This window comes from Somniosus microcephalus, unplaced genomic scaffold (assembly GCF_052327205.1).
Source record: "Somniosus microcephalus isolate GS21.2 unplaced genomic scaffold, FLI_Smic_1.0 unresolved_chr6, whole genome shotgun sequence".
NCBI classification, from domain to species: Eukaryota; Metazoa; Chordata; class Chondrichthyes; order Squaliformes; family Somniosidae; genus Somniosus; species Somniosus microcephalus.
This window is the reverse complement of record NW_028225184.1, coordinates 12,579,030-12,591,508: the sequence shown is the minus strand read 5'-3', so window position 1 is coordinate 12,591,508 and position 12,479 is coordinate 12,579,030. Positions and strand designations below refer to the sequence as shown.

Sequence of the window (12,479 nt, the reverse complement as noted above, 5' to 3'; positions counted from 1 at the left end):
TCCGACAGTGCGGCGCTCCCTCGGTACTGCCCGTCCCACAGTGCAGAGGTATTAAGGGATATGGGGCAAAGACGGTTGGATGGAGTTAGGTCGCAGTTCAGCCATTATCTCATCGAATGGCAGAACAGGCTCGAGCAGGGCTGAATGGCCTCCTCCTGTTCCTGTGTAACAGGCTCGAGGGGCTGAATGGGCCTCCTCCTGTTCCTGTGTAACAGGCTCGAGGGGCTGAATGGGCCTCCTCCTGTTCCTATGTTCTTGGAGTGAGAGTAGGAGAGATGGAGGGGGAGTAGGGGTTATGGAGGTGTGTGACCTATGTTCTGTGTCTTTCGCTCGTGCCATGAACTGACCGATTTATGTCCTCCTCCGCAGCTCCCGAGGGGAAGCGGTCATCTGGCCTGACGGCGGTCTGGGTGGCTCGGAACCGTTTTGCTGTGCTTGACAGAATGCACTCAGTAAGTTTTGGAAGGGCTGGGGTGGGGTGGGGTCTGGCAGAATTGGGAACTCTCTTTGGGATGGGGTGTGTGAGATCCAGCTCGTAATTATCATCTTATCCTGGGATGTGGGCGTCGCTGGTAAGGCCAGCATTTATTGCCCATTCCCTAACTGCCCTTGACAAGGTGGTGGTGAGCCGCCTTCTTGAACCGCTGCAGTCCGTGTGGTGAAGGTGCTCCCACAGCGCTGTTCGGGCGGGAGTTCCAGGATTTTGACCCAGCAACGATGAAGGAACGGCCGATATATTTCCAAGTCAGGATGGTGTGTGACTTGGAGGGGAACTTGGAGGTGGTGGTGTTCCCGCGCGCCTGCTGACCCTCGTCCTTCTAGGTGGAAGGGGTCGCGGGTTTGGGAGGTGCTGCCGAAGAAGCCTTGGCGAGTTGCTGCAGTGCATCTTGTAGATGGTCCACACTGCAGCCACGGTGCGCCGGTGGTGGAGGGAGTGAATGTTTAAGGCGGTAGATGGGGTCAGCACAAATCTCTGAAGGTGGCAGGACCGCTTAACAAAGCATACGGGACCCTGGGCTTTATAAATAGAGGCACAGGGTACAACTTATGTGAAAACTATATAAAGAACTAGTTTGGCCCCAGCAGGAGTATTGTGTCCAGTTCTGGGTACCACACTTTAAGGCTTTGGAGAGGGTGCAGAGGAGATTGACCAGAATGGTACCGGGGATGAGGGACTTCAGTTACGTGGAGAGACTGGAGAAGCTGGGGTTGTTCTCCTTAGAGCAGAGAAGGTTAAGGGGAGATTGACCAGAATGGTACCGGGGATGAGGGACTTCAGTTACGTGGAGAGACTGGAGAAGCTGGGGTTGTTCTCCTTAGAGCAGAGAAGGTTAAGGGGAGATTGACCAGAATGGTACCGGGGATGAGGGACTTCAGTTACGTGGAGAGACTGGAGAAGCTGGGGTTGTTCTCCTTGGGCCAGAGAAGGTTAAGGGGAGATTGACCAGAATGGTGCCAGGGATGAGGGACTTCAGTTACGTGGAGAGACTGGAGAAGCTGGGGTTGTTCTCCTTAGAGCAGAGAAGGTTAAGAGGAGATTTGATTGAGGTGTTTAAAAGTCATGAATTGTGAAGATCAAGTAAATTAAGAGAGATTGTTTTCAATGGCTGAAGGATGTAGAGGCACTGGAGAGGGTGCAAAAATGATTTACAAGGATGGTTGCAGAACGGCGAGGTTAGTCTGATCAGGAAAGGATAAACAGGTTGCGGCTCTCTTTAGAAAAGAGAAGGCCTAATAGAGGGCTTTAAAATTAGGAAAGGTTTAGACACAGCATAAGAACATAAGAAATAGGAGCAGGAGTAGGCCAATCGGCCTCTCGAGCCTGCTCCGCCATTCAATAAGATCATGGCTGATCTGATCCTAACCGCCAATCTACTATCACAGAACCATCTCCTGAATCTAACAGAATTAGAACACACGAAATAGGAGCAGGATCAGGCTACACGGCCCCTGGGCCCGCTCCGCTACCCACAGGGCCATGACCGATCCGAACCTAGACTCATGTCCAAATTCCTGCCCGCTCCCCGTAACCCTTAATTCCCTTTCCTTCTAGGAAACTGTCTATTTCTGTTTTAAATTTATGTAATGATGTAGCTTCTACAGCTTTTTGGGGCAGCATATTCCATGGACCTACCACCCTCTGAGTGAAGTAGTTCCTCCTCATCTCAGTTTTGAAAGAACAGCCCCTTATTCTAAGACTATGCCCCCTAGTTCTAGTTTCACCCATCATCGGGAACATCCTCCCCGCATCCACCCGATCCAACCCCTTCACAATCTTACATGTTTCAATAAGATCGCCTCTCATTCTTCTGAACTCCAATGAGTAGAGTCCCAATCTACTCAACCTCTCCTCATACGTCAACCCCCTCATCCACGGAATTAACCGAGTGAACCTTCTTTGTACTGACTCGAGAGCAAGTATGTCCTTTCTTAAGTATGGACACCAAAACTGTACGCAGTATTCCAGGTGCGGTCTCACCAATACCTTGTACAACTGAAGCAATACCTCCCTATTTTTATATTCTATCCCCCTAGCAATGAAAGCCAACATTCCATTGGCCTTCTTAATCACTTGCTGCACCTGCATACTAACCTTTTGAGTTTCGTGCACCAGGACCCCCAGATCCCTTTGTACTTCAGTACTTTCCAGTTTCTTGCCATTAAGATAATAACTTGCTCTACGATTTTTCCTGCCAAAGTGCATAACCTCACACTTTCCAGTATTGTATTCCATCTGCCAAATCTCTGCCCACTTACTTAGCCTGTCTTGTGGGGAAGAGCATAACTAGAGGCCATCAAGAAACCCAACTGGGAATTCCGGAGAAATCTCCTTGCCCAGAGAGTGGTGAGAATGTGGAGCTCGCGACCCCACAGGGAGTGGTTGAAGCCAATTGGAGAGAGGCATTTAAGGGGGAGCTCGATAAACCCACGAGGGAGAAAGGAATAGAGGGTTACGCTGATGGGGTGAGATGCGGAAAGACTGGAGGAGGCTCGAGTGGAGCGTGTAGCCCGGCCTGGACCGGTGGGGCCGAATGGCCTGTTTGTGTGCCCTATATCCTATGTAATGTGGGGTACCGCAGGGATCGGTGCTAGGACCCCAGCTATTCACAATACAGGTAGACTATCCTTTATCCGAAAACCTCGGGACCAGCCGTGTTTCGGTTTTCGGAAAATTTCGGATTTCAGAAGGTATTTTATAAGACTGGGGAGTTTGTCGGGGGTGGGGGTCGGCGCGGGTCGGGGTCGTGCGCACGACTTACGCTGAACGAAACCTTTCGGTTTTCAGAGGATTTCGGTTTTCGGAAGTGCGGATAAAGGATACATGATGCGCTATCAATTACTCATAAAAGACTGAGAGTTAAGAGAGTAACTAAAGGCTTTTATTAACAAAAGAATGAAGGTCTGCCTCGAGTGGTCGACCGGTCCAGAAATACAAAGGGGCTGGGGAGCAGTCACCTTTATACTAGGACTTGTGGGAGGGGTCAGCCGAGGCATGTCCACAGTGGAATACAAACAGTGGTTTACCACAATACACTAGCCCTTATCCGAAAGGGGCGGGGGTCGGGGTCGTGCGCACGACTTGCGCTGAACGAAAAAACCTTCGGTTTTTAGAGGGTTTCGGTTTTTGGAAGTTCGGATAAAGGGTAGTCTACCTGTATATATAAATGATCTAGACGAGGGAACTAGATGTAATATCTCCAAGTTTGCAGACGACACACAGCTGGGTGGGCGTGTGTGCTGTGAGGAGGATGCCGAGAAACTCCAGTATGATTTGGACAGGTTGGGTGATTGGGCAGATGCAGTATAATGTGGATAAATGCGACGTTATCCACTTCGGTGGCAAAAACAGGAAGGCAGATTATTATCTGAACGGCAATAGATTGGGAGAAGGGGAAGTGCAACGAGACCTGGGTGTCCTTGTGCACCAGTCGCTGAAGGTAAGCATGCAGGTGCAGCAGGCAAATGGTATGTTGGCCTTCGTAGCGAGAGGATTCGCGTACAGGAGCAAGGATGTCTTGCTGCAGTTGTACAGGGCCTTGGTGAGACCACACCTTGAGTATTGTGTGCAGTTTTGGTCGCCTTATCTGAGGAAGGATGTTCTTGCCATGGAGGGAGTGCAGCGAAGATTCACCAGACTGATACCTGGGATGGCAGGAATGACGTATGAGGAGAGATTGGGTCGATTGGGCTTATACTCGCTGGAGTTTAGAAGAATGAGAGGGGATCTCATTGAAACTTATAAAATTCTAACAGGACTAGATGCAGGAAGGATGTTCCTGATGGTCGGGGAGTCCAGAACCAGGGCTCACAGTCTAAGGATAAGGGGTAAGCCATTTAGGACAGAAATGAGGAGGAATTTCTTCACCCAGAGAGTGGTGAACCTGTGGAATTCTCTACCACAGAGGGCAGTAGAGGCCAATTCATTAAATATATTCAAGAAGGAGTTGGATATATTTCTTAAGGCTAAAGGGATCAAGGGATATGGGGAGAAGGCAGGGACAGGGTACTGAATTTGGATGATCAGCCATGATCTCATTGAATGGCGGAGCAGGCTCGAGGGGCCGAATGGCCTACTCCTATCTTCTGTGTAATACCTGTGGATTTTGCAAAAAAGCTTACGATCATTTAACCCTGTCGACGCTATAAACGCCATCCGAAGCTTCTATTCTTTGACCCAGTGGGGTTAGGGCGTCACTCAGTCCCTCTTTCCCCACCCCTCCTCAACCCACCGCCCCCCCACCGGTCACATTGAGTGGGGGAGGGTCGCACCCAGTCAAGTAGCCGCCGCTGCCGCCGCCACCTCGTGCCTGGGACCAGGTCGGCCATTGTTGGCCTCAGTACCCTGGCGCTGGGAAGGGGGGGCGGCTGATGAGCACCCTGACTGGCCACTGACTCGTGAACCCTGCTGGGGAGAAGAACCGTGGTTGGGGTGGGAGGGGGGCCGTGGGTGTCGGTGAGCACAGAAACGGGCTTGGTTGTGACGCCTTAGGTTGTCGAATAGCCCGGGAATGTAATGCTTTCAGGGGAGGTGAGGGATTGCAGCAATGACTTTTCTACCCTTTTTTTTTTGCATTGTGTGTGGTGTATGACCTTGAAACCTGTTTCATCGCCCGCTTCCTCCCATCTCTCTCTAGATCCTCATCAAGAATCTGAAAATGAAATCACAAAGAAAGTTCAGGTGCCGAACTGTGATGAGATCTTCTACGCGGGGACTGGGAACCTGCTGCTGAGGGACTCGGACTCCATCACTCTCTTTGATGTGCAGCAGAAACGGTGAGGGACTGAGGGGGGAGGGGGCGGGTGGGCGGAGGGAGGGAGGGGGAAGACGGAGGGATGAGAAAGGGATTGAGGGGAAGAGGGCAGCACGGTGCCATAGTGGTTAGCACTGTTGCCTCACAGCGCCAGGGACCCGGGTTCGAATCCGGCCTCGGGTGACTGTCTGTGTGGAGTTTGCACATTCTCCCCGTGTTCGCGTGGGTTTTCTCCGGGTGCTCCGGTTTCCTCCCACAGTCCAAAGATGTGCGGGTTAGGTTGATTGGCTATGATAAATTGACCCTTAGTGTTAGGGGGATTAAATACGTGGGGTTACGGGGATAGGGTGGGATATGTGTTGGTGTAGGGGTTACGGGGATAGGGTGGGATATGTGTCGGTGCAGGCTCGATGGGCCGAAATGGCCTCTATCTGCACTGTGGGGTTTCTGGGTTTCTGAGGGGAAGAGGGATTGAGGGGGGAGAGGGATGGGGGTGAGGGATTGAGAGGGAGGGGGTGAGGGATTGAGAGGGAGGGGGTGAGGGATTGAGAGGGAGGGGGTGAGGGATTGAGAGGGAGGGGGTGAGGGATTGAGAGGGAGGGGGTGAGGGATTGAGAGGGAGGGGGTGAGGGATTGAGAGGGAGGGGGTGAGGGATTGAGAGGGAGGGGGTGAGGATTGAGAGGGAGGGGGTGAGGATTGAGAGGGAGGGGGTGAGGGATTGAGAGGGAGGGGGTGAGGGATTGAGAGGGAGGGGGTGAGGGATTGAGAGGGAGGGGGTGAGGGATTGAGAGGGAGGGGGTGAGGGATTGAGAGGGAGGGGGTGAGGGATTGAGAGGAGGGGGTGAGGGATTGAGAGGGAGGGGGTGAGGGATTGAGAGGGAGGGGGTGAGGGATTGAGGGGGGAGGGAGAGGAAGAGGGATTGAGGGGAGAGGAAGAGGGATTGAGGGAGGGGAAGAGGGATTGAGGGGAGGGGAAGAGGGATTGAGGGGAGGGGAAGAGGGATTGAGGGAGGGGAAGAGGGATTGAGGGGAGGGGAAGTGGGTTGAGGGGAGGGGAAGAGGGATTGAGGGGTGGGGAAGAGGGATTGAGGGGTGGGGAGAGGGATTGAGGTGGGGGAAGTGGGTTGAGGTGAGGGAGGGGAAGAGGGATTGAGGTGAGGGTGGGGAAGAGGGATTGAGGAGAGGGAGGGGAAGAGGGATTGAGGTGAGGGAGGGGAGAGGGAGGGAGGGGAAGGGGGAGAGGGATTGAGGTGGGAGAGGGAGGTGGGCAGTGAAGGGAGGCGAAGTGGAACTGCTCCTCAGACCCGCCTCCGTCACGCTGTTGGACCTCCAGACGCGGAGGTGGGGGAGGGAGGGAGTCGAAGCAGGCGTTGGGGGCGAGATGTGAGAGGGCGGGAGGTGCTGCTTCACCAGTCGCAGTGCCCGAAGACGCTTTCTCCCTCTGGGCATCAGCCCCGGGGCTCCGCTCTGCACTGCTCCCATCGGGTATCTGATCTCTCTCTCTCTCCCCTCTCCCCAGGTCGCTCAGCTCGGTCAAGATCTCCAAGGTGAAGTACGTGGTCTGGTCTGGGGACATGACTCACGTGGCCCTGCTCTCCAAACACGGTGAGGATTGATCAGGGAGGGCGGGCGTTCATTCACCCTCCTCATTTATCTGTTCCCAAATCCTTCGTAGGCGTGGGGGCTGGGGCGTGTCTGCGGACCCCTGGGGGGGCGGGGGGGGTGTCTCTGTGTAGCCCGGGGGTGTGTGTCTCTGGCTCTCTCTCTTGGTCGACCTCTCCCTCTCTCTCTCTGCCTGTGTATCTGACTCTTTCCCCCCCCTCCCGTCTCTCTACAGCCATCATGATCTGCAATCGCAAGTTGGAGTCTATGTGCAGCATCACGAGAACATCAGGGTAAAGAGTGGAGCCTGGGACGAGAGTGGAGTCTTCATCTACACCACGAGCAACCACATCAAATACGCTCTGATCGCTGGGTGAGTTCCCCATCGCATACCGTCGTCCCACATCGGTCTCTGTGTGTGCACAGACCAGGATATTTTGTTTTCATTCATTCTGGAATGTGGGCGTCGATGGCAAGGCCAGCATTTATTGCCCATCCCTAATTGCCCCTTGAGAAGGTGGTCTTGAGCCGCTGCAGTCCGTGTGGTGAAGGTGCTCCAGAGTGCTGTTAGGGAGGGAGTGCCAGGATTTTGACCAGCGACGATGAAGGAACAGCCGATATACTTCTAAGTCAGGATGTGTGTGACTTAGAGGGGACTTGGAGGCTCGAGGGGGCTGAATGGGCTCCTCCTGTTCCTGTGTAACAGGCTCGAGGGGGCTGAATGGGCCTCCTCTGTTCTGTGTAACAGGCTCGAGGGGCTGAATGGGCCTCCTCCTGTTCCTGTGAACAGGCTCGAGGGGCTGAATGGGCCTCTCCTGTTCCTGTGTAACAGGCTCGAGGGGCTGAATGGGCCTCCTCCTGTTCCTGTGTAACAGGCTCGAGGGGCTGAATGGGCCTCCTCCTGTTCCTGTGTAACAGGCTCGAGGGGCTGAATGGGCCTCCTCTGTTCTGTGTAACAGGCTCGAGGGGCTGAATGGGCCTCTCCTGTTCCTGTGTAACAGGCTCGAGGGGCTGAATGGGCCTCCTCCTGTTCCTGTGTAACAGGCTCGAGGGGCTGAATGGGCCTCCTCCTGTTCCTGTGTAACAGGCTCGAGGGGGCTGAATGGGCCTCCTCCTGTTCCTGTGTAACAGGCTCGAGGGGCTGAATGGCCTCCTCTTGTTCCTGTGTAACAGGCTCGAGGGGCTGAATGGGCCTCCTCCTGTTCCTGTGTAACTGGCTCGAGGGGGCTGAATGGGCCTCCTCCTGTTCCTGTGTAACAAGCTCGAGGGGCTGAATGGACCTCCTCCTGTTCTGTGTAACAGGCTCGAGGGCTGAATGGGCCCCCTCCTGTTCCTGTGTAACAGCTCGAGGGGCTGAATGGGCCTCCTCCTGTTCCTGTGTAACAGGCTCGAGGAGCTGAATGGGCCTCCTCCTGTTCCTGTGTAACAGGCTCGAGGGGCTGAATGGACCTCCTCCTGTTCCTGTGTAACAGGCTCGAGGGGCTGAATGGGCCCCCTCCTGTTCCTGTGTAACAGGCTCGAGGGGACTGAATGGGCCTCCTCCTGTTGCCTTATTGGTGTAATAGGCTTCTTAGCAGTTCCTGGGAACCGAGGATGACCTGCTTCCACACTAACAATGAGTTCTCAGGTGACTGATGAGTCCAATGCGGGACTACAGTCTCTGTCACAGGTGGGGCAGACGGTGGTTGAAGGGCGGGTGGGTGGGGTGCTTGGGTCGACGTGCGCTCCTTTCGCTGCCTGCGCTTGCCTTCCCGCTTGCTCCCGGCGAAGAGACTCGAGGTGTTCGGCGCCTTGCCGGATGCTTCTCCCCCACATTGTGCGGTCTTGGGCCAGGGATTCCAGGTGTCGGTGGGATGTTACACTTTTTCAAGGAGGCTTTGAGGGTGTCCTTGAAGCGTTTCCTCTGCCACCTGGGCTCTCTTGCCGTGTCGGAGCTCCGAGTAGAGCGCTTGTTTTGGGGAGTCTCGTATCGGGCATGTGGACAAAGTGACCCGTCCATCGGAGCTGATTGAGTGTGGTCAAAGCTTCGATGCTGGGGATGTTGGCCTGAGCGAGAACACTGACGTTGGTGCGCCTATCCTGCAGTGGATTTGCAGGATCTTGCAGAGGCAGCATTGGTGGTACCCCTCCAGTGCTTTGAGGTGCCTGCTGTACATGGTCCATGTCTCTGAGTAAGTGGCAGAGATTTGGCAGATGGAATACAATACTGGAAAGTGTGAGGTTATGCACTTTGGCAGGAAAATCGTAGAGCAAGTTATTATCTTAATGGCAAGAACTGGAAAGTACTGAAGTACAAAGGGATCTGGGGGTCCTGGTGCACGAAACTCAAAGGTTAGTATGCAGGTGCAGCAAGTGATTAAGAAGGCCAATGGAATGTTGGCTTTCATTGCTAGGGGATAGATATAAAAATAGGGAGGTATTGCTTCAGTTGTACAAGGTATTGGTGAGACCGCACCTGGAATACTGCGTACAGTTTTGGTGTCCATACTTAAGAAAGGACATACTTGCTCTCGAGTCTGTACAAAGAAGGTTCACTCGATTAATCCCGGGGATGAGGGGATGGACATATGAGGAGAGGTTGAGTAGATTGGGACTCTACTCATTGGAGTTCAGAAGAATGAGAGGCGATCTTATTGAACATATAAGATTGTGAAGGGGTTGGATCGGGTGGATGCGGGAGGATGTTCCGGTGATGGGTGAAACTAGAACTAGGGGCATAGTCTTAGAATAAGGGGCTGCTCTTTCAAAACTGAGATGAGGAGGAACTACTTCACTCAGAGGGTGGTAGGTCATGGAATATGCTGCCCAAAAAGCTGTAGAAGCTACATCATTACATAAATTTAAAACAGAAATAGACAGTTTCCTAGAAGTAAAGGGAATAAAGGGTTACGGGGAGCGGGCAGGAATTTGGACATGAGTCTAGGTTCGGATCGGTCATGGCCCTGTGGGTAGCGGAGCGGGCCAGGGGCCGTGTAGCCTGATCCTGCTCCTATTTCGTGTGTCTAATTCTGTTAGATTCAGGAGATAGTTCTGTGATAGTGGATTGGCGGTTAGGATCAGATCAGCCATGATCTTATTGAATGGCGGAGCAGGCTCGAGGGGCTGATTGGCCTACTCCTGCTCCTATTTCTTATGTTCTTATGTTCTTATTTCCCAGCACTTGGTCCGTAGCCTTGTATGCTGTGGCGTTTCAAGTGCTCATCTAAATGCTTCTTGAACGTTGTGAGGGTTCCTGCCTCTACCACCCTTTCAGGCAGTGAGTTCCAGATTCCAACCACCTGGAGGTGTACAAAACGCTACTTGGACCACAGCTGGAATACTGTGTGCAGTTCTGGTCGCCACACTATAGGAGGGATGTGATTGCAAGGATGTCTTGCTGCAGTTGTACAGGGCCTTGGTGAGACCACACCTTGAGTATTGTGTGCAGTTTGTGTCGCCTTATCTGAGGGAGGATGTTCTTGCCATGGAAGGAGTGCAGTGAAGATTCACCAGACTGATACCTGGGATGGCAGGAATGACGTATGAGGAGAGATTGGATCGACTGGGCTTGTACTCGCTGGAGTTTAGAAGAATGAGAGGGGATCTCATCGAAACTTATAAAATTCTAACAGGACTAGACAGACTAGATGCAGGAAGGATGTTCCCGATGGTCGGGGAGTCCAGAACCAGGGGTCACAGTCTAAGGATAAGGGGTAAGCCATTTAGGACAGAGATGAGGAGGAATTTCTTCACCCAGAGAGTGGTGAACCTGTGGAATTCTCTACCACAGAAGGCAGTAGAGGCCAATTCATTAAATATATTGAAGAAGGAGTTGGCTATATTTCTTAAGGCTAAAGGGATCAAGGATATGGGAGAAGGCAGGGACAGGGTACTGAATTTGGATGATCAGCCATGATCGCATTGAATGGCGGAGCAGGCTCGAGGGCCGAATGGCCTACTCCTGCTCCTATTTCTTATGTTCTTATACAGCAGGGCGGGTATCACTGCTGCTCTGTAGACCATGAGCTTAGTGCCGGGTTTGAGGTCCTGGTCTTCAAACACTCTCTTCCTCAGGCGACCGAAGGCTGCACTGGCACACTGAAGGCAGTGTTGGACTTCGTCGTCAACGTCTGCCCTTGTTGACAGTAGGCTCCCGAGGTATGGAAAGTGGTCCACGTTGTCCAAGGCCTTGTCGTGGATTTTGATAATCGGGGGGGGGCAGCGCTGTGTGGCGGGGGCAGGTTGGTCGAGGACCTTCCTCTGGTGTAATAAGCGTGTGAGTCACTCTGCGTCTCTCCGTTCTGCAGGGACCATGGGATTATCCGGACTCTCGACCTCCCAATCTACATCACAAGGGTAAAGGGAAACAGTGTCTACTGTTTGGACAGGGAGTGTCGCCCCAGAGTGTTGACCATCGACCCCACAGAGTTCAGATTTAAGCTGGCATTGGTCAATCGCAAGTACGAAGAGGTAAGGACTGAGATTTACACAGAGCCTTTAACATAGTAAAACGTCCCAGGGTGCTTCACAGGAGCGATTATCAAACATCAACGTGACAACGGGCCACATCAGGAGATATTAGGACAGGTGACCAAAAGCTGGGTCAAAGAGGTCGGTTTTAAGGAGCGTCTTAAAGGAGGAGAGAGAGGCGGAGAGGTTTAGGGAGGGAATTCCAGAGCTCGGGGCCCCAGGCAGCTGAAGGCACGGCCGCCAATGGTGGAGCGATGGAAATCGGGGGATGCTCAAGAGGGCAGAATTGGAGGAGCGCAGAGATCTCGGAGGGTTGTAGGGGCTGGAGGAGGTTACAGAGATAGGGAGGGGTGTAGGGGCTGGAGGAGGTTACAGAGATAGGGAGGGGTGTAGGGGCTGGAGGAGGTGACAGAGATAGGGAGGGGTGTAGGGGCTGGAGGAGGTTACAGAGATAGGGAGGGTTGTAGGGGCTGGAGGAGGTTACAGAGATAGGAGTGGTGTAGGGGCTGGAGGAGGTTACAGAGATAGGGAGGGTTGTAGGGGCGGGAGGAGGTTACAGAGATAGGGAGGGTTGTAGGGGCTGGAGGAGGTTACAGAGATAGGGAGGGTTGTAGGGCTGGAGGAGGTTACAGAGATAGGGAGGGTTGTAGGGGCGGGAGGAGGTTACAGAGATAGGGAGGGGTGTAGGGGGCTGGAGGAGGTTACAGAGATAGGGAGGGGTGTAGGGGCTGGAGGAGGTTACAGAGATAGGGAGGGGTGTAGGGGCTGGAGGAGGTTACAGAGATAGGGAGGGGTGTAGGGGCTGGAGGAGGTTACAGAGATAGGGAGGGTTGTAGGGGCTGGAGGAGGTTACAGAGATAGGGAGGGGTGCAGGGGCTGGGGAAGCTACAGAGATTGTGAGGGTTATAGGACTGGAGGAGGTTACAGAGATAGGGAGGGGTTGTGGAGCTGGAGGAGGTTACAGAGATAGGGAGGGTTGTAGGGGCTGGAGGAGGTTACAGAGACATGCAGGGTTGTGGAACTGGAGGAGGTTACAGGGATAGGGAGGGTTGTAGGGGCTGGAGGAGGTTACAGAGATAGGGAGGGGTGTAGGGGCTGGAGGAGGTTAGAGAGATAGGGAGGGGTGTAGTGGCTGGAGGAGGTTACAGAGATAGGGAGGGGTGTAGGAGCTGGAG

At 53.6% G+C, this 12,479-nt stretch overlaps 1 protein-coding gene across 1 annotated transcript in view; it reads left to right on the top strand.

Annotated features, from left to right (window-relative positions):
- LOC147087084 (coatomer subunit alpha-like) overlaps positions 1 to 11,355 on the top strand; it is a 29,855-nt gene extending 18,500 nt beyond the window's left edge. The window contains 7 exon segments of the mRNA XM_085978038.1: positions 370 to 452; positions 5,136 to 5,151; positions 5,154 to 5,274; positions 6,773 to 6,858; positions 7,091 to 7,129; positions 7,132 to 7,228; positions 11,142 to 11,355. Of these exon segments, the coding sequence (XP_085834164.1) occupies positions 370 to 452; positions 5,136 to 5,151; positions 5,154 to 5,274; positions 6,773 to 6,858; positions 7,091 to 7,129; positions 7,132 to 7,228; positions 11,142 to 11,340 (641 nt within the window). The 3' untranslated portion in view covers positions 11,341 to 11,355.
- Positions 11,356 to 12,479: the final 1,124 nt, after the last annotated feature.